This window comes from Leuresthes tenuis, unplaced genomic scaffold (assembly GCF_036924035.1).
Source record: "Leuresthes tenuis unplaced genomic scaffold, fLeuTen1.0.hap1 SCAF_4, whole genome shotgun sequence".
Classification (NCBI taxonomy): domain Eukaryota; kingdom Metazoa; phylum Chordata; class Actinopteri; order Atheriniformes; family Atherinopsidae; genus Leuresthes; species Leuresthes tenuis.
Genome location: NW_027325358.1, coordinates 11326056 through 11348343, shown reverse-complemented (window position 1 = coordinate 11348343; position 22288 = coordinate 11326056). Strand labels below are relative to the sequence as shown.

General features: G+C 37.1%; 4 protein-coding genes across 4 annotated transcripts; 3 read left to right on the top strand and 1 right to left on the bottom strand.

Annotated features, from left to right (window-relative positions):
- Positions 1-901, top strand: LOC140305207 (GPI-linked NAD(P)(+)--arginine ADP-ribosyltransferase 1-like). The gene is made up of 2 exons (XM_072383957.1): positions 1-54; positions 164-901. The coding sequence occupies exons 1-2, from the start codon at positions 1-3 to the stop codon at positions 899-901; spliced, it is 792 nt and encodes a 263-aa protein (XP_072240058.1).
- Positions 902-5906: 5005 nt separating this feature from the next.
- On the bottom strand, positions 5907-9669 carry ftr84 (finTRIM family, member 84). The gene is made up of 7 exons (XM_072384567.1): positions 8916-9669; positions 8703-8798; positions 8357-8590; positions 7913-8069; positions 7772-7828; positions 7610-7663; positions 5907-7443 (listed from the first exon to the last, which is right to left on the bottom strand). The coding sequence occupies exons 1-7, from the start codon at positions 9486-9488 to the stop codon at positions 6899-6901; spliced, it is 1716 nt and encodes a 571-aa protein (XP_072240668.1). The 5' UTR covers positions 9489-9669; the 3' UTR covers positions 5907-6898.
- Positions 9670-12280: 2611 nt separating this feature from the next.
- tppp2 (tubulin polymerization-promoting protein family member 2) lies at positions 12281-16041 on the top strand. The gene is made up of 4 exons (XM_072383787.1): positions 12281-12401; positions 13358-13549; positions 13909-14062; positions 15291-16041. The coding sequence occupies exons 2-4, from the start codon at positions 13359-13361 to the stop codon at positions 15480-15482; spliced, it is 537 nt and encodes a 178-aa protein (XP_072239888.1). The 5' UTR covers positions 12281-12401; position 13358; the 3' UTR covers positions 15483-16041.
- Positions 16042-18291: 2250 nt separating this feature from the next.
- cbln18 (cerebellin 18) lies at positions 18292-20603 on the top strand. The gene is made up of 4 exons (XM_072383956.1): positions 18292-18373; positions 18845-19024; positions 20056-20187; positions 20302-20603. The coding sequence occupies exons 1-4, from the start codon at positions 18292-18294 to the stop codon at positions 20601-20603; spliced, it is 696 nt and encodes a 231-aa protein (XP_072240057.1).
- The last annotated feature ends 1685 nt before the right edge of the window (positions 20604-22288 follow it).

The following is a 22288-nucleotide window of genomic DNA, read 5'->3' as shown; positions in this document are numbered from 1 at the left end:
ATGGCCATTTGGCCAGTTCTGATGATATTTGGAGCCTCCATGGGATATGCAAAGGTAATATGAGTTGAGTTGAAGCTTGCTTACAGTAAACTCTGCACCGATATCAGTTCTTTATTTTTTTTTCTCCGCTTCCACCTTTCATTATTTGCTTTACTTTTGGCAGAACTTTATTCCTCTGGATATGGCTCTAAACTCTGTTGATGACATGTATGCTGGTTGTAAAGACAAAATGGAGAAAAAAGTGAAGACTGAGTTTCTGCTGAATGAGAAAAACAAGGACAAAAATTTCACACAGGCTTGGAATGATGCACAGAAGTACTACAACAAGAAATGGAATCATAAACATGCCAAGAAACCATCTGGTACTCTGAGGAAAGAACAGATCATGGCTATATATGCTTACACTCTTGACAAACCAGAACTCTATCCAGAATTCAATATTGCAGTTCGAACACAAAGATATGAATACAAGACGACGTTCAAATATCACACACTACACTTTTTCCTCACAGATGCCCTGCAGACTCTCAACTCGCATAAACCTCAAGGAGAAAGATGCCTGACTGGTTTTCGCAGAGTCAACAGCTACTTCAGGGAAGATGCTCTGAACAAGCAGATTCGCTTCGGCTCTTTTACCTCCAGCTCAATGGGTTGGTACCCTCGTCCTGCCAAATTTGGTGAAAAAACGTGCTTTGAGATTTACACATGTTTTGGAGCAGACATCTCACTGTACTCTAAGCTTGGAGAATCCGAAAGAGAAGTCCTGATTCCTCCTTATGAGATCTTTAAAGTCACAAAGATGGAAAAGAGATCTGAACAGAGGAACCTGCCATGTGAGTTTGTTTATAAAGTGAAGAGCACAGGGAAAATGCTTTCAAATTTAAATTGTTTTCTATTCTGACACATTTTTCACAACATTTTAACTTCATATTGGTCAGATGAATTTGGATTAGCATTATTAATTGGACATGACAAGTTATTGACTTTTCCCTAGATATACACATACAATAGGCAAGTTTAGTTCGATATAGCACATGTTAAAGAACTTTTTATTGAACAAATGTGCATCCATTACTAGAAGTGGGGGTGTCACAACATATGCTTTTCCAATATTTTCCTGTTAGTTCCTGACTATATTGTTGCTATAAAACTTAATGACTTGACTCAGTTGGGGCTTATTGGGACCTGCTGATTACATGATGTGTCACTGGGCAGGTGGGTCATGCTTAAATCACTATGACCTCGCGAATGAGCACTTATATAAATTAAATAAAGAAGATGCCAAAGATTTTTTTCCTGATATTATTCATACATTTTATTCAGTTTAGGGTTGCAACAAGTGAAATAGGGCAGCAAGTTGGTGGTGTTTAGCACCGTCGCCTTACAGCAAGCACATTCCCAGTTTGAATCCCAGCTGGTGCCTGTGTGGAGTTTGCATGGTTCCCCTTTGTATTCATGGGTTCTCTCTGGAAGGTCTAAATTGATCCTAGGAATATGAGCGAGCAAGGTGTTTGTGTGTCTCTGTGATGGATAATTGGTTCACCATTACCATCAAATTCCACCTTGTATCATCTCATAAGTACTGAGTCCCATCATGCTGGATATCAAATGTTCAGACTTTTCCAATTTAATTTTCTATAATTTCCAACAGGCAAACTTGGGACAAAACATTGATGCAGATCATGGAATTGGAGCATGAAGTTCAATTAAAAATAGGATAAAGTACTTTAAACAAATTCACAGGATTTTGGAAAGTCTGCTAAAACTGAACATAGAATGTAAAAACATAGAGCTCAGAAGTGAACGCGACACTAATGATACAACCAGAGTTACAAACATTAGCACTTAATTTTATCAAGATGAAAATTTGAAAACCAATCAAATCTGTCTTATTTGGGTTATGGCGAGAGATGTGAGATGTGAAGCATTGATGTTTGTAAAGTGTCAGCTGCACAACTGCTGATGATTTCGCATGCAAACGATCATCACACGCATGCAGTGTCTGTCACGCATCAACAGGTAATCATAACGATTTGTAAAAGACCGAGCGGGCCGTCAATGCTCAAAGATCAGTGTTAAATTGATCAGATGATGCAATTTTCACAAATTTCACATTGTTTACCAAACTTGTAACAAATATTCAGAACTATCAACAGTGACAAGTCGTATAAAAGAATACAACAGTGGTTTAAATACAGTCTCACCACACCAAAATCAGAACATACCAATACATGTTAGATATAAATTGACATTGCTTTTAAAAATAGATGATTATACCTAAAGCCCTCGGAGGCAAATAAGTTTTCCACTCCGGTGGAGGTAGAGGAGGGGCTGTACAAAGCCACATGCTAATGCTAAGCCTGTGCAAATGATCAAGGCATTATTAAAATCTACTGGACTGATGCAACACTGCAATGGAATAACAGCCACATATGAAAAGAAATTAATGGTCATGAAAATCATGATCAGCAGAATTATTTTAAAGGCTTTTCTCTTCACTGCATTCCTCTTCCTCCTCTTGACTTTTTCCCCTGGTCCTGAGTGTTTCAGAGCCCTGGCAACGGTAATGCAGCAGAAGAGCATTACAAGGAGGAAGAACACATTTTGGATGAAAAATCCATAAAGATACAAATAATTAAAAAAAGTGTGCATATGATAGGTACATGACACCAAGGTAATCAACTCTGCAACACAGACAGAGGCCACTTTGTACCTCAGGTGTTTATACTGGAGAAAAATCACAGGGTGAACAACCCCAACATAACACTCAACACAGATGCAACACTGGAAGAGTGGACGAGCTGTATAAAGAAGGCCAAGTGAAAAGATAAACACTTGAAAACAGAGAAATGATTTTTGTTTTACATAAACAATGTAGAAAAAGCTGCACAAGGAGAAAAGCATCTCTGACACTGCCACATTCAGAGAAAAGAAGTCTGCTGCTAAAGTCCCTCTGGGTCCTCTTAAAATCAGCCACATGACGTAACCATTTAAAGGAAGACTCACAATGCTGTTAACTGCAGCTGAGATTATGGCAAAAGTTGTATCATGATATTGAATAATTTCGGTGGGGGTTGAAGAACCGTTCTCTGCGACAGTGGTGTTCATTTTGTGTCTGTAAATACAAAAGAGACAAAGATCCAAATCTGAAATCTATGGTTGATACAAAGTAGATAAAGCACTATATAATTAAAATGCCATACCTTCAATCTGAAACACAATCCTGAATATCCACTTGTTGGGGAAATATGGAGCTCTGGTCAATCAGCAAATAAGAGAAGATTCGAAGTTCTGTGTTAATACCTTGACAAGCTGTATTTAAAACAGTCTGTAGTTCGGCGTTGAGATGGAGTCAGTATCTATCAAACCTCTCTTTGGCTCAGCCTCTGCTCTGTCCTCCTGCCTCAAACCTGATCCTATTTATCCTACCGCTGTATGTGTCATGACTTTCATGTCGACAGCTACCTTATTGCCATTCAGGACTTGCGAGTGGAGACTCAGACTCCATCCTGTATCCCACTGTGTTTCAGCATCAATGCAATGCAACAAAATGTGATGAATAAATCAGATCATCTTATTTTAGACTCTTCTAGTTCAACCTGGCTCACTGTTGGCATAATTAAATACACTGAAAAATGTGTAAATAAAATAGAAAGGCTGCAGGAGGCTAATTTCATGGAGTTAAAAATGTTCATGTTAAAAACATTAGCTTGAAAACATGTTTCCAATTTTTCTATACATATCTTCTATTCCTATTTTCACACACACCTCTGGTGATGCTGGCTTAATTTCCAGAGAAAATGTCAGTGGACATTTAGTAATACACATACTCATATCTGCGTCTGTAGTGAGTTATGTAAGTTGTGTCTTATGACTGCTCATGGTATCCATCAATACCATATTTCAGCATAAGATGATACAAATAAGTAGCTGCATTTTGAGTGAAAATAAAAGTTTCACATCGTATCCCTTATAAATAGAATAGATACTGTAATTATAAAGAAAAGCATATACACAGTGTGACCTCTGTTTTATGATATTAATATGAGTTTAAATGTTTAATCGCTGTCAAATTTTTTGACTCAATACTATTGCTAAACCTGTTTTTACTGAGTGAGGACCTGGCATTTCTTATACAAACTTTTATAATCTCTTGGTTAGGCAGTTTACTATCTCTCTGTGTTTGGGCCTGACACAGTATTATGTATTCTTTTAAAAAAAAGTTTTATTAATTCAAATGAGGTGCTCCTTTCTTAAGAAGACATTGTAGCCCCTACAGAGCAATTGGCTTCATACTATTTTTGTGTATTCTATGTATACAACTGAATAAATGAAGAAGTAGTGAAGGTAAATAGAAAGGGAAATGGTGTTTAAAAAAATTAAACACTATTAAGGAAAATACTTTTCTGTTTAGTTAAGTAGCTCCAAGTTGGAGGTTGGGTGGAAATGCAGGGTTTTGTGAACACTTTAAGAATCCAGTGGAATAACAAGATTAAGTCACAAGCTTCCTTTAATAGTTTTCATTACCTGTGGAACCACAGAAAAATGTAAAAAGTTAACAACAGAATAGATTTTTGTAGTTTTCATGTTATATTAAATGCATTTGTCTGGTCATTCTTGGATTGTCCTTCACTGTTATTTCTGTAGCTATGCATTTCTTTTTTGTATACGATATTACAAAACATTAAGAGTCGTGATATATGAATAAGGTGACTTAACAACAGAGTTATAAGCAACCGCTTTTGGACTCAGTGAACTAAATCTGGTTGATGATTGAATGCCTAAAACATCTGTGAGTTTGCATACAGGACTGTGGCTATGTTGTGTTCTGAAGCAAAACAAAACATGTAAAGTAGTTCTGTGCCTTTTGGTCATTTGTCTTCCAAATCATGGGACAAAAAAAAGGCTTTCCTACCAGTCATTATAGAAGTTGCTCTAAATAACACTTTCGGCAAAAGTGACAAGAAGAGCTCCAGCAAGCTCATTAAATGGAACGGTCCATATTACATGTGTTTTGATTTAATAAGATGAACTTTTATTGGTTGTATTAAATTTATATAGACACGTGAGCGATGGTTTTGTAACACTGTAAAAAGCTGCTTTCACTTTAGGACAAGGTGGGTACTGCACTCTGCTTTTGTACCCATTCATGTTGATATTTTCTTAGGGTGCTTTAGTGCTTCTTTCTAAAAAAGGTGGCTAAACTAATCTTGTGAATTTTTTCTGTGTGATTCTTATGAACTTTTGTACCATTATCTTTTTTGAGATTGGAATTGGATTTGACCGACTGTAAATGCTGCATATACATAATGTTATCTCGATATCACAAGTTGATCATAGATAACAAAGCTTGTTTTCATTTGATAACAAGCTGATATATCTTACTTCATCAAGAAATCAGCACAGCGTAACCTGCAATCATGAGAAAACTAACTTTGTTTTCTCAATCACGAGATGATTGTGGTTTGAATACAAGTGACTTGAATATAAGTGCTTTTTATGTTAAAAACTATTTCCACTGTTTACTAATGTTAAAGCAGTTGGGGAAGACCTTTAGCATGTGTGACTGTGTTGTTGCACTTTTACTAAATGTATGCTCCGGAGCACAAACAGTGGCATCTGTGGGCAAAGATAACTTTGACCAACTCTGCTTCAGTCTGTAGCTGCACTTCAGATGATCATAGTGTTTAGGCCTAACTAACAAAATATAACAATCTGTCATCTCAAGAAAACAGTCCCTGTTATCTAAAAAGAATGACATAATTAACCCATTATCACTAAAAAACTTGGTTATCTTCAGATATTTCACTTGTAATCTCGAAAAATTTTGAATTTCCAGTTTCCATTGGGTGACCCTGAATTGCTCCGCCATGACCCTGAAATGGATTAAGCAGGTATAAAAAATGGATGGATGGATGGACACCAACAAGGAGTTTATATTCATATTCAGTTTCTGAAATCCATTATGCTTCAGCTGGGAAGACACATTTTAGTCACATAATTCAGTATTATTACTTTCACACAAACAATTTGGATATTTTATGTTAGAATTCAAAGGGAAAAATAAAATAAAGAGAATTGTCACTACTTATGAACTAACACGTGGTGATGAACAGACACAGAAAGACACTGGCCCAACCCCACTGGCAGGGTGTGGTTAGACATAAAAGGTTTAATCAGAAGGATCTGAAAACTGCTTGACCTTAGTGTGAAGCTTTTCTTTTAAACAAAGTTTACACATGCCCAAGTACAATACGATCATGTTTCTTGATTGACTGAAAATGTTTACTCAAACATTCAATATATCATAACATAAATAATGTTTTATGGGTGTATATATGTGAGATTATAGGAAAGATATTCATCACTTAAGTGACAATGTAAAAAGTACAGCATATTGTGACAAATAACGCAAAAACATTGAGGCAATGTGTAGTGATTTAACACCTTACTCCCTGAATCTGGAGCTTTCATCATATTTAGAGAATGCATTCACTTTTCTTTACTGGTTTACTCCATCCATGTAAACATTTTAGTCGCATCACAGTTTTCTGATAAACTATATAGTTCCATTGTTAATTTTTGCTCAGCATTTAACAGCAGACAAACACAGTTATGCATTGACTGGTGATCATAGTTTAGCATTTGACAGCAAAAGAAAGCTAAGATCAAACTGATTTAAAAGAGAGTGGGTTTTGTACAAGATACACAATCTTAAATTATTCACAGTGTTCTGCAAGAGCTGTAAAAGAACAACAGATACAAAGATATGATACAGTGTTATCTGTTACTTGAATTCGAAGCAGGTTAAGGTGAAGAACGCTAAATCATGTAGAAACTTTTCATTTTCAAAATGTGCTGAAGAGGAACAATCTGTGTGAGTTCTACACTCTGTTTTTTAAGTGTAAGGCAGGGTGCTCTGCTTCAGTTGGCAGAGGGTAACTGAGGAGCCCACACCAAAACCAGCATACAAAGGCTCACTGAACTGAGCTTTAAATTTGTGGATGAGTTGGATATTCTCTGATACTGAATAAAAGGCTAAAGTGTTGCCTGCATAGTCTAAGTATACACCTATTCGTGTGGCCCTTGGAGCATCAGGAAGGTCGCTGTCTACTTTGTTGTGCCAGGCTGAGTAGCCTGAGTCTGAGCAGAGGAGACTCCACGACTTGTCATTGTAGCCCAGCAGGCTTTGTGAGTTCTTGCCCTTGCGGCTGATGCTCCTGTAGGCCACCCCCACGGAGAACTCCCCGCTCCACTCAGCCTCCCAGTAAAATCTGAAACCAGCCAGAGACTCTTTGCACAGCACTTGGGAGAAACCATCAAAGCGCTCTGGATGATCTGGGTAAAACTGGATTGTTTTCTTTCGTGTGACTCTTTGATTCCCATCTGACAAGACAAGCTCTTTGTACACCGTGTTTGGATCGAAGGACATCTTGCAGGAATCTAAGCAAAACAACCACGGCATACATTTCTTAATGATTTACTCATAACAACTAAATATGTCAGAATATGCTGGATTTGTAAAATTGAAAAATACATTTTGCTGTTGTATAGAAACAAGTCAATGAAAAAATCAGCATATGGACGGAAACCTAAAAACTTTACTTACATCTCAAAAAGTCTGCTCTCGATTTTGGCTCCTGAAAATCGACCCTGGATGGAACTAGTTGGACATAAAACAGTGGGTTTTCTAATTATTGTTCAGTAAATTGCATAAAATTGCTTATTCTTATATGACCAAAACTGAAATTTAAGGATTCAGTTTACAAACCTTTGAGCCGTTTGTCTCCATTTCTTGGCAAAAGTATGTAGACAGGAGTTTCACTAACTGTAGAGATATTCAGCATTAGGTTGGCTGATCTCTGGATCACTTTAAAGTACTCAGAATATACACGTCATATCAGGAACATACCTATCTTGGAGATTTTGCTCAGTTCTTTTTTGCAGATGTCATCCAGATTGTCTTTCATATCTGTGGCTGTTTTGCTTATTTCTCCAAAGGAGAATTGGGGGTTGATGAGCACTTTGGGAACCATGGCCTCAGGAGGAACACACAGGGTTGGAAAATTCTGTTTTAACAAGAAGTGCCATAATTTTGTAAAATTATATTTTCCACCAAGCCCATGTGATGCCAACATCTGAAAATTTAGCTAAAGCACATCTCTCTTACCTCTTGAGAAATAATATAGGATTGATAAGCATAAAGCTAATAAAATATGTTTAAGACAATTCTACAGTGATGTTAAACTAATTAAAAAGACACATTTAAAAGAGATTTGTAAATAACTTTTAAATTAGTGTAATATTTTGCAAGATAATTAAATTAATACTAGTTGCTGCAATTCTGTTTGAGCACCTGCAGAAAGTGAATATTGTCCTCTGTTTCAAGGATCTGTCGTAGCTCTGCATCTCGGCGCTGCAGCTCCATTATCTCTTGCTCCAGGCGCTCAACGTAGCCCTCAGCTTGTGACATTGCTGCCTGCATGTTGGCCATTATCATCTGATTGATTTCAGACTTCCAGCGCTCGACCGCCTGCAGCATTTCATGGAAGGTCTTATCACTTTCTGTCTGTGCTCGGTGGGCAGCACCCTGAAAAAGTAAAGTCAGTTTATCCGGAGCTTTTAGGCACAAACAGAATTACACCACTACAATCTGTAATGTAGAGATGCAGGCTTTTATGTTGGGTTAGTCCTTATCCTACTTTTAGCACATCCACATTATGCTTGAGCTCCTGCAGCTCCTTCATCCTCTCTGAAATGATGTGCTGTACTTCAGACTGGGTGACAACCAAGACTTTCTAATGGAATAAAACAAAGACAACAAGTCAGGATTTTGTAAATCATTCAGAGGAAGAGGATGCCATTTTAGTTTCAACCAATTTTCTGTGTAATTGCCCCAAATAAGTAAGACTCACTTGTTTCTCAATGCGCTCCTCTTCTGCAGAAGCAATGTTGTGGCTGCGGTGCTCTCTGACAGTACACAGCACACATATACACATCTGGTCAGAGCGACAGAACAACTCCAGGCCTTTCTCATGTTGGGGGCAGATCTTCCTGTCCAGGTGGCCCGTCTCATCCACGAGCTTGTGCCTCTTGAAAGTAGAGGACTCATAATGAGGCTTGACGTGCGTTTCACAGTAGTAAGCCAGGCACATAAGACATGACTTGACAGCTTTGTTGCGACGGCCAACACAGAAATCACAATAGGAGTCACGATGCATGTAGGGAAAAGGTCTGAGCTCTGGAAGCTGTGACCGTGGCTGGTGGTGAACATCGGGAAGGTTGCGTCTCAGGACGGGCCGTGGCGTGAAGGTCGCACGGCACTGCGGACAGCTGTACACACCCATGTGATCAAACTGATCCCAGTAGATCTTGATACACTCCAGGCAGTAAGTGTCACCACATGGAATAGTGACTGGGTCTCTCAGTCCATCCGCACACAGTTGACAGAATGAATCTGGTGGTAAAGGGAAATCAGATTCAGCCATGATGCCAAATTATGTAAATATGAGAAACAAAACTGAGTAGTTTTAGTTTGTGAATCTTCAAAATGTTGATAAGTCCATTAAGTCAAGTGTAGGAAGTCTGAAAGTTCCACAAAAGTCCCTCCACTGGCTCCTCTGAATCTACTACTGCTTTTCTGACCACACATTGCAGTCTGTTGCTGATATTTAAAGGTAAGGCCTTTGTTTCTACTATAAGCAGTAAGGTGATGCCTTCCCACACAATCTGTTGTCTAGTCTGTCACAATTGTCTGTTTGAGTGAAAGTACTGAGGTCTGCATACAAGATGAAATCTGCTTACAAGCAAGAATATCAGGCGAACTCACACAGTAAGGTCAAGTTGTCAGCAAAATAACTACTGCTACACTACTCTTCACCACCTATGAACAACACCTTGTAAAATCTTGCTGCATTATCGTGACATTTGATTTCAACTAACGTGCCATCATTTATTCATGTGTGAAGATTCAAGAATACAAAATTATTATGTTTTTTTGTATTCAGAAATCATAACTTATTAAGAAGCAGGAATTCTCCCGGCTGTATTTTTTTTTGTCTGTACTTTTCAAATATCTAGATTTCATCATATGAGACATCACCTCAAGCTGCTTGGCAACTCTAATAACATACTGGACAAAAAGCAAATCTGCGAGTTGTCTCTTCATGGGAGAGAATTTCATACACTGGAGAGACAGTCCTTCACACCCATGTGACTGAGCAGTTTCGTGATGTGCCTGATGTCAAAACAACCTGTACTGTTTGTATTGTCAACAAAACATAGAACATGTGGGTTCCCACTGAAGCATATTTGAAACCTTAAAATCAGATAGAATTAATCAACAGATGAATAAAGATTTTCAGAAATTATTGCAATTACGAGAGAAATTATGAAATAATAATCCAAACACACTAAAAAGCAAAAGGAAAGTATTTGTAAGTTATCCCTCTAAAACAATTGATTGACATGTATTCTACTTAAAAGAATAACACAACACCACAGTTAAAGCTCAGGTATTATTTTTCGAATACTGTTACTGAAAACACTTTAATGATAGATTTATTTAATATCATCCATATTTACTCATCCTATTACATTTACTCATCTCATTACATTATGCTACACAGTGTGCCAGCATTCGGGCCCCTGATGAAAATTTCTCACTGTGAATAGCTAAGCAAGTAAAAGGTGACCGGCGACCCGAGCAATGGATTAAGCGGGTATAGAAAATGGATGGATGGTTTAGGTTCGTACTCAGTTAGAGCTATGGAAAAACCTTCAACTCACAACAAATTCACGCTTAACTTCTGTCCCTTCCATTCCATAAAGTTGAGTTGAGGGCTCTGTGGCCTTTAAACTGACTAATCCTGTTATTCTTGTTACTCAAGATTGTTCCCCATGGCTGGAAGCTGAGTTTGTTTAAGGTCATTGCCATGCTGCAGAATGACATTGGGAAAAATATTTAGTTTTAAAGCAATACTATAGAAGTTTTTAACCTTAAAACTTCTCACCTGAGCTCGGGACTCATTTTGACTTACACAACCTTTGTTATGCACATTCCCAGGCCTGAACGTGTCCAGGAGCGCCTGGTAGCTGCGATACTGGACTGCAGTACTTGGGTTTCCTGCTGGTACTGAAAAAAAAGGAAAAGGAAAAAAAAAACACTGTTGCCATTACAAGTTGGGGGAAACATAAATAAATCCTTACAATTTTTTTGTATCAGAAAAATAGCTTTTTGTGATCATGTTAAGTCATAACATACATTTTCTTCTTTACTGGTTATATTAGCCCCATGCACAGACTCTTTCTTTTATCTTACTCTTCGACTGTATTTTACTGGACTTGAACTGTTTGTTTTTACTCTTTTAATTCTATTACTAATTCTCTATTTCATATATATATGTATATGTGTACAAAAATATAGTTGATTTTTTTTCATAGTATCTGGACATTGGGATTGGCATTTGTTTATACTGTTTACTCCTGTTTACTTTCTAAATTATATTCATATTCTGTATCAGATACAGAATTGGCACTGCTAATATTCAATCACTATCAACCATAGGATAAAAAAAATGTCTCGTCGTATCCTTTTTAGGTCCTGTAATATTACCCTTCCATGTCTCTTGACATATTTTGCGGCTTCTAGTGGTGTATTTTGCCTGGTTCTAAAGCATAAATGACAGGGTGTTATATCCCACAACTGTAGAAGGAGCCAATAAGCAAAAAACTGCCAAATACTGTAATGATGCTTTAAGGATATTAAGGTAAAGGGTTATTTTTTCTGTAATGTGTCAGCTTTGTGTTGTTAGAGCTCTTTGTTCTATGAAGCGCCATTCTCATTTTTGCCCAAACAACAGGACTCTTGTAAGGACAACAGTTGAAGGGAGAAAGAGAGACAGTAAGAGGGTGCTTGATAGATGCACACTGGACATGGCAGATAGCTGAGACTTGAATTTAATGTTTTGGAGGCGATAAAAGAATGAGAACAACTCGCTCAGAGTTATAAGAAGTGCAAGTGTCTACCCTCCCAGAAAAAGTAAATGTGAACAAAGATTAATAATGGAGTGAAATAAAATCAGACATAAAACATGATAGATCCCTCCATAGATGCAAGACTAAACAGAAACAGGGAGCTAATGAGACTGAAGAGACACAAGTGGGTCTGAGTACCTATGATGTCATTGACTGTGCTGGTCGGTACTTTCTCCCTCCTCCCATCTCACCCCTCCCTCTCTCCTCTTGCTTCTCTGCACTTCTCCATCTTTGCCATCACTGTGAAAAAGCCAGGGAGTGGCAGGAAGGAGGAGAGCCAGAGAACAAAGGGGAAGGATACAACAGGCAACCCATTGAGGATTTTCCTAAACATTTCAGCAGCATCCTTTAATTTATGACAGCAGGTACGTCTTAAGTTACGAGAAATTACACCATCACTGTTGTCCTTGCAGCAAGGGTAGAAAGAAGAATAAATAATCTTAACAGGCTAACAAGGCTTAGGACTAGTTGTTATGCTACTGTATTGACAAATCACAAATGTTTATTTAAAGATATAGCAAGTATTGGTGATTTTTTTTCAAGACAGTCAGGATTATTCTAACAATGTCATGTAGCTTTGTAATATTAATCATAGTATGTCATTGTACTCAATGGCTATTTTTGTTCCCATGTCTACTCATGAACGGGTTTTCTCTAGAACTGAAAAAAACCACTTGCCTGCAAGCGTGAAAATTGGAGTTATAGTAGATTTACAATTAAAAACTGATGAACTATTTTGTAAGGTCTGTCCACCTTAAAATCCACTCTTAGATCATGTTTTTACATCACTGTTTGATAACCAGACTTACTTAATACCAACATACATGAATGTAACAGGTCTAAAGGGATGGATAAATCTGTGCTCTGTAGTGTGTGTCTGTAAGACAGAGGCTGAGTAACAGCATAAGAGAAAGTGAAAGAACATTTCTGGTCATTCACTGTTCTCTGAAGAGCAGAGAGGCCATTTGGAAAGTGAGTTGATTGAATTAAATTGGCTTGAAAGCAGCTTCAGTAACACTAACACTATGATGGATGTAAAAGGGTGTATCTGCATGTGTGTATATAAGAGCAAGAGACCAAATGATCATTATGGTCGCCATTTATTGGCAGACAAGCAGGCAACTGACTAATGGGGTCATTATCAACTTGACTAAATTCTGCCATTTTGCAAGCTGTCTCAATAATAGAAATGAATTGAATTGATTTAGAGTTCATACTGTGTAACAACATGTAGCTAATGCATTGAAATGGCTCATACACGATCAGCTGATTATCAGCAACACACTTTAAACTGACCAGAAACTTTATGTGCATCTTTTAGCATGGCCGAGGGTTCAGTGTCTGTCGCACAGGTTGAAAGCTCCTTCCAGAAGTTTGCTGTCCACGGGGACACCAAAGCCACAGGGAAGGAAATGAACGGCAAGAACTTTTCGAAGCTCTGCAAAGACTGTCGCATCAATGACGGCAAGAATGTCACCACCACAGATGTTGACATAGTTTTCAGCAAAGTCAAGTAAGACTCAAGCCAGGATTCACCTTCAATAGGCAAAATATTATTAATTTAACAAATATTTCACAGCCAACAAAGGTGTACAGTCTGCAGTTTCTCATTGCCTTTTTAATAATTGAGTTAACTTTTTTGCAATAAATAATTTTTCCTACCTGACCATTTGGTTTTGTCTCTCAAGGTTTGTTTAGACAGAACATAATTTATACAGCTAACTCCAGACAGTAGTGCTTATTTGTTTTATCCAAAGATATCTCCTTCTCTGACATGTGGCTTGTGTATATATCCAAACAGGTATAGGATATTGTTTGTCTAATATTGTTATTTTATTTTATTATTTAAGCATTAGTTTTGTGTTTTCTCAGGGCAAAATCAGCTCGTGTAATCACGTTTGAGCAATTCAACCAGGCCCTGACTGAGTTGGCTCCTAAGCGTTTTAAAGGCAAGAGCAAAGAGGAGGCACTTCAGCAGCTCTATGGACTCATTGTTGGGAAGGAACCTGCCAATGTTGGGGTCACTGTGAGTATCGTGTTGTGATAGCAAAATCCAAAACACATCCAAAAGTGTGCAGCGTCTTGGAACTTTGTTATAGACTTCTGATTGACCTACTTTCATACAAGTATGTTTATAGTTTCAAATGGATAAGTTTGGATAGAACGAGTAACATTGGTTTATGTATTGATGAAAGTTGTTGGTTCAGTTTTGTTTAAGACTTATATTTATGAATGAGATCATCATGTTCCCATTCCCAAGTCTTTGTGATAGTTTTGTCAACCATTTCAAGCATAAGCCCAAAATATCTTTTGAAACTGTTAGACATTGTTCACAGCCATACTGGACAGCGAGAGAGAAACACTCCAGTGTCATTCTGGAGTATTACTTTACTTAACGAGCCACAGCGTAGGGAAGGGGGTACAGTAGAGAGGGCTTCCAGTTATTTCTGTCATGTCACCTAAAATCGAGACCATTTTGGAACAGCTATTTTGTTACATACTTCCATAATGATTCTGGTACTGATCACTGGCTGTTTCCTTTTGCTTTCATATGCTGTTTGGTTAGGTCTAGGCCTTCTCTTGATTTAAATAAAGTCCTTGTTGTTCCTTGTTGTTAATGACCCACCAAGGAGCCCCAACAAAATCGAACAGACTCGTGGTAGGTTATCCACATCTCATTTTGTTTTATTTCCTGAATCTTTTTGCCTCTTACAGCCCCAAATTAAAATTTGAAATTTAATTTAGGATCTGGGTGATTGTTTGCCTCTGTGTAATTCACTGTTATAGTAGTAGATGGCGCCACTGTCATATTCAACACTCTATCTTTAGACAGACATTCCTCTGCACTACACAAAGGTCAATGAAGTTAAGCCACTTTTGTACCCCTGGAACAATTTGAATTAAGATTATGTAATATTAATTTAGTACACCATCAAGAAACACTAAGTTGGTGGCTCCTACAAACTTGTCATAGCAAGAAAAATGAATATTTTCCAGAAGAGTAAAAAAAAACACCATTTGTCAATAAGAGTTAGCTAAATGCTGTTCCATGAGCTTAGGAGTCAGAGCAAGGCTTTCTCTGATGATGAATTTTATATAAGTATCTAAAAGCTGCTAGGATGAGCCCATACGTCAATTTCATTGTCCAATGTGTCACACATAGATGACTATAACTACTTCAATATGCCACACTTAGATATTGTTTGTTTGCGGTTGGAGTTTTGGCCTCAACTTTTATGTTCCATTGCTTTTAGAAAGTGGCAAAGGCAGCGGCGGTGGACAGACTGACTGATACTTCTAAGTACACCGGTTCACACAAGGAGCGGTTTGACGAGTCAGGCAAAGGAAAGGGAAAGGGTGGGCGCGAGGACATCCCAGACACCAGTGGCTATGTGACAGCATACAAGGGCAGTGGGACTTATGATGAAAAAGTTAAAGATGCTTGATCATGCTGAATAATTGCTCAAAACTAATGTATTTTCCACTCCATTTTAACAATAGCAATGCTTGAAAGCGGCAGTTTAATGGTGTATAGCATGTACAAACTAATGCTTTTCTGTATATTTCCTGTTTAAAAGGAGCCAAAATGAAGTATTTGCTCTATGGTATAACAGCTTTGCATTATTCATTAACACTGTGCCTTACTTTGCATATAGCCACCTCTGTATATGCACTGATATATATTGTTGCACTAAAATTATCTTGATACAGTGGATGATAAATTACTTCAGTAACCACTTGCTAACCTCAGCTTTTGCTAAATGACCAATCACTGCCCCTCATTGATCTAGTTATGGAATGAATTCACAATAAAATGTTTGTTTTTTTCTGTAGAATAAACATGCCTTGAAGAACACTGAATTAAACTCTACAAATGAAGCTATGTTAGAATGTATAGAGTATCAAAATATGTTGTATTCTTCCTTTATTTTGATCATGTTGTGATTCCTAATGGTCCTGTTATGTATGTATGTATATGTTGAATGAATAAATTAATGTCAGTGACCCGCCTGAATAATATTGCAGAGACACTATTAATTGTAATCTATCTATCTATCTATCTATCTATCTATCTATCTATCTATCTATCTATCTATCTATCTATCTATCTATCTATCTATCTATCTATCTATCTATCTATCTATCTATCTATCTATCTATCTATCTATCTATCTATCTATCTATCTATCTATCTATCTATCTATCTATCTATCTATCTATCTATCTAAAAAATAAATATTGAATATTATGTGTGCATATATCTATACTGGTGTGTTTTAGATATGGCTACATCATCGTCTTAAACCAGCATTTAGACCGATTAAACATCCATCCATTCATTTTCTACAGGACAGGTCACCAGTCCACCACAGGGCCACACCGTAACCCGACAAACAACCATTTACACCCACACTCACTCCTAGGGACAATTTTAAATGAACCTAACATGCATGTTTTTGTATGGTGGGAGGACGTCAGAGTACCTGGGGAGTGCTGCCTTGTAATGTAATACTCGTGGCAATTATATAGGATACATAGAAGCCATTTTACAATGCTATTGAATTGGGAGCATGTTTAAAGGTAGCTCTCCCTTATGTGAGACAAGAATAGATAAGCATCAGTTCAGAGCAGTATACTGGTTACAGTCACTGAATTCCTTATTTCAGAACCACTTTAGTTTTTTTTTTATTGCTGTTTACAGCATTTAAACCCAGGTTAAGCATTTTTGGAACAACAAAAACTAGCTTTGAATTATCAGAGGTGAATATTATTATCAAATGGGTACTTTTCAAACATTCTTGTTTTTTTTTATCCACACATCCTGCTGATTTGAAGCAGTACAATCCACCAGGGCGCTTGCTTTTGTTCACACGATAAGGTCAAGTACAATGTTTACTCCACTTTTTTTATTCTTTTTTTGCTGTGTATCTTGCATTAGAACAGCAAAATTATCTACTTTTTGTATTAATAGCTGTTAGATTAATTTTGTCACACTGTCACAAAATGTGATCTATTTATTTATGTCCTTTATATTTTCTTTATCAATTTTTACATGTACCTGGTAACAAAGACGACTAAATACAGGCATATTGTCTCATTGTATTTAATGAAACTATCACAAACATTTGTCCTTTTGTTGTAACTCTGAACCTATTTTTCTTTTATTACTTGCTAGTTACTAAAATTTAGAGATCATGATTGGGTTTAGGCACCAAACTGACTTGCTTAGGGGCTGATAAAATATCACAATTTGCCGGGAAATATGTCCTACACACAGAGTCATCTGCAAAAAAAAGTCTCCAAAGCTCCAAACTGAGCATATTAAAAGATCCTTGATAATTCACAATGAGGCACGTTACATATCATTCAGCTACTATGACCTGTATGTACACTGTCAGATACGGTTAAATAACATTGCTACTACTGACCTAATAACCTAGTAATTCACACAGGCTTGATACGATTAAATCTTCATTGTTATGCATTTGGAAGATCTTTAGAACAGTCCCAGCTGATACTTGGTCCTCACAGTTCACCAAGTACACTTAGTCTCAAAGAGCTCTGACATGGAGATGGGTTTTGGAAGGGACTGAAGTTAAGGATATTGTTGTTTCAAACACTATTGTCTATTGACCTGACAGAGAGACCTCTCCTCCCATCTAGAAAAAATAGAAAAGCCCTGAAACAGGAATATCTCTTACAAGCTGTCATCGTGTAGGTAACTGCGGGTCCTTGCTGTTTTGTGCTTTTAGCGCAGCCATTCATGGTATAATTCATGCTACATGGACTACGGGGTTCAGATTTTTTTGTGGACTCGGATACAGAAGATGAGATTCTCAAAAAATCTCTGTGAGTCAAAGCGTATTTTTGATAAAAAAATGGACAAAATACGATCTGGCAGTCAAACTGTTGTTATATGAATGAATTGGCAAGCGTTTCTCTTTTAGATTCTGCTCAAAACTCAAATCTGCACAACACTTTGCAAAGCTAAAGTACATGTTATTTTAAAGCTTAATTTTCTTTCTATAAAGTAAAACTGTTCTCTTGACAATTATCATTGATCAATTTAGAATGAATCTAGAATCCGCTGACTTACGAAAACAGAGGGACAAAAAGTCCATTAGTTAAATTTTGGGTTTTTGTCTGTATGGCTGTTGTAAAAAATGTGCAGTTTTAGTCTTATCATCTGCTTTTTGGCATTGGGAAATAAATCCTCTATTTACAGACTTTACCTTGAGTCGTGAGATGAGAGCTATGGCTGGCACTTTGTTTGTCTTGGGCTTTCTGTGGGGCGTGAGAGCCAAAACTGCCATCAGCACCCTACAAGCAGCAGCAGGTAAATTAGACTGTTATTTGAGTATTGTTTGAACAAAACATTTGAGCATTTGGAGAGTTGACAAATGGCAGGACGGTGACAAAAGTTCTTTAACAGCCACACAAAGAAAGACAAATAGATAAATATGTCCCCATTATAACCAAGAGTGAAAATGTTTTTCGTCATATGTCTATGAAACACCAAATTTAGCCCAAATTAATCTGTAAAGATTTGCAACATGTTTTGATTTATTGCATATATAGTTTGATATAGTTTTTTTTATCTCTTGTACACTATATCAAATCCACAGAACCTTGTGGCTTTTTTGTGTAAAGTGTGTTGTATAAATGTTGATATAGAAATTTATAGAGCCTTGAAGTATCATGATTGGAGTCATATATTTGTCCCAGTGTATTTAGTTTTCCTCACTCCCTTTGCCTCCCAAAATAGCATCTTATTTCAAAACACACTCCTTTTTTTCTGCATTCACAGTTGCGTGGGAGGGGGAGTTGCCATGCAGAAAGTGGGACTGTGAATGTGCATTTAAGCATCAACGAGGCTGCTGCTGTGGAGCCCCTGAGCTCCAAGAAGTGGAGGATCAGATCTCTGTGAGAATGATTGACCTGTGGAACAGCATGTCACAGCTGGATGATAGCATCCTTGAAGTCATAGGTACTGGGCAACGTTTTAAAATATGCCATTAAAAAGTCTACATTTGTTTAATAGCTTCTAATTAAGAAACTGTGCAGCTTTTAGTCTGTTATTTGATTATGGAATTGCCCAAATAACATTGGATGCCGACAAAACTGTCTGACCTGACAGGGCTATTCAAGAGACATGAGATCCAATTGCAATGTCACTTTCAATTTTGTGTGTGGCTGTCCAGACTCTTAGAGCACGTTATGATTTATTCACATTTTCTTTCTTCTCTGGAAAATCTCTGAAAACCCTCAGCATCCTGGATCTGCCTCAACCAGCATCCAGTGGACCTACTCTGGACAGATTAGTCAACTAAGCTGCCATTAAGGCAGACCAAGACTTTAAGTATAGAATTTCAGAGTAGCAGATTGATGCAGTATTGCAGTGTATTTCACATCATCAATTAATGTGCTGGATTAATATTGTGAAGCACCATACACAAAACTAAACAACAGTAATTTCCTAAACCAAATAAGCACATTTGATGGCTGACAATTACCAAAGAGAGAGTGAAAGAGTGAAACTGGGAGTAAACAGTAAGGGAAAAGGAAACAGAAAACCAGAAGTGAAATAAGGAGAACTAACCTAAACTGTTTTTAACATAGGTTTTATGACTATAAGTCTTGTGACTTTTACCTATCTCTGTTCCAGCCCTCTATTAAATTATTCTTAATCAACCACTTGTGAATAACTTCGAAGCATTTGTCGTCAGGGTCTAATATTGCCATGGCCAGAGAATCAGGGCACAGTAATTCCCTTGGGTCCTCCACTATGTCCTCATTTTTTTTCTTTGATCTAAGGGATTTATATGTTGTGAGGCCAAGCCTGTTTTCTTTTGCTTTTGTTTCTTGCTTTTTTGAGGTATTTTTTTCTACTTAGAACAAGAATTAAGCTCAAAATGTTTTTTTCCTGTCTTTTTCACTTAAAATTTATATAAAGTCCTCAGTACCTAACATTTAAAGCTTTTCTATTTTCTTTCTCCTGGTGACCTGCCTTTGTCTCAGGAGGGACGGGGGTTGCATTCACAGTGTCCTTGAGCCAAAGAGCCAACTGCATTGGACCTTTTACTAGAAATAGTCCCATTGCTTATGATATCATCAGCCTCAACCGAGGTAGTGGATATAACCCTACTCTGGGTAAGTGACACAAACAGTTAAGCCACCATTTTAAATGCTGACATTAAAATGCATCTTAAAGATGATCTGAGAACAAATTTTGAAAATAACAGTTAAAAAATGCTATTCTTTTAGGTATATTCACAGCTCCTTGTTCCGGACTTTACTCCTTCTCATTCTCGGTCTACTCCAAGTTGGAAAAAGCAGGTGACAGAATGTACTACAAAGTACAACTCGTGAGAAACGGAGAGGTGATGGCCTCAACTTGGGAGGACAACAGAGAGGATTTAGAGGACAGTAGTTCACAGACAATACTGCTGCCATTGCAGCAGGGAGGCCAGGTGTACATAGAGCTACTGAGCGGCAGGCAGCTATGTGGGAATGCTGAGGGCCTGAACACCTTCTCTGGCTCCTTAATTTATCCCCATCTTGCTTGATATTAATTAGTATCACTGTAGCCATAACAATCTGATCTAGATTTCATAGATTTATTTTCTTTTTAAAAATAAATTCAAATTGATCACAGGAAAACAAAGAGCAAAATAAGATACCTAATTTAGAGCATGTTAATGTATGATATCTCAAATGCAACTAAATGCGAATAAACTCAAATGTAACTTTAAATTTGTATTCATATATTTGTAGTGTAAAATAATATAGTGAAATAAGGAAATCAGGAAAACAACCAACATCGAAATATCAGGTAAGATCATTCAGAAATATTGTCAGGTTACATTTTCCACAAGACTGTATTAAAACTCTTAATATTCAAATCAAGTTTTATGATTTAATTGTTTAATTGATAATTGGGGTAACAGTGTGATGAAAAAGAGGTAATTATTTGGTAATCATTACATATCTGCCAAAGTAGTAACCAGGCATTTATATATATTATATTATTATTTATATATATCAGTAAGTAAGTAAACAACACTGAGGTAGTAATTGTCAAAAATGGAAAATTTCTAATTTCATCATAAAAATTACATTAACCTACCATCGAGAGGAACAAGAATTGACTGAGTGGTTGTTTCCATGTAATAATCACGGACCAGGGCTGCAAACTGTATCCATTTCATTTCATGGTAATATTACTTTAAGCGAAACATCCAAGGGCATAAATGGTAAATGGAATGGATTTATATAATTCTTTTCTAATCTAGCTGAGCACTCAAAGGGTTTTTACAGTACAAGCCACATTAACCCTTTCATACACACATTTATACAGCACTTCTTAGTCTATAGTCTTACAGGAAACACTGTGCTTTTTTTTCCTTTTTCCTTTTCACACACATTCACACTGATGAATGCGTAGAAGGCAACATAGGGTTCAGTGTCTTGCCCAAAGACAATTCAACATGTGGGAATCAGCTGGGAATCAAACCAATGACCTTTTAATTGGCAGACAACTGCTCCGCATTCTTATCTAGCCACCTTACCTGGATACTTGTGTGACAGTTTTGATGTATTAACCTTAAATCTGGGCTGTAAATTGACCAAGTAGCTATTTCCATTAAATTTTTTGATAATTTACTTGAAAGCGAACATCTGGAAGCGTAATACACACCTGGAAACGTGTGGTATCCACCATGACCCTGAATTATATTAGGCAGGTATAGAAAATGTAAAATAAAATAAATTAACACCGTGATATGTTGTCAGAAGAGCAGGTGTACATTAACTTTAACTTTCTCTTTTTATTATCCCAGAAACTTGCATATCCACAGTTCCATTCAGTACCATGTAATGATAAAACAAGTACGTAAAGTATCTACAGAGTAAGTTCTTTCACAATTTGTTGTTTGATAAACAACAGTGGAAATGGTCTTCCAACGTTGATTGTAACATATGCTAGGTGTGTTCAAACAGCCCAGTAGTTCCCTGTGAAGTGAACTGCTCAGGGTATGCAGTCCTGTTGAGTAAGATTCCAAACCAAAGGTAGAAGAAATGCTTAAGGAGACTGTGAACTATGCAGGGAAGAACTAAGATAAGTTCTATCCCTTCACATCAAAGCTGAATAGAGACTGGAAGCTGACATCATGCTTTGGTTTGTTTAGATGTGGTTTTGCTTTCAAGCAAAAGTTTTTTTGTGTGTAGTGACCCTGAATTCTAAATTCAGCCT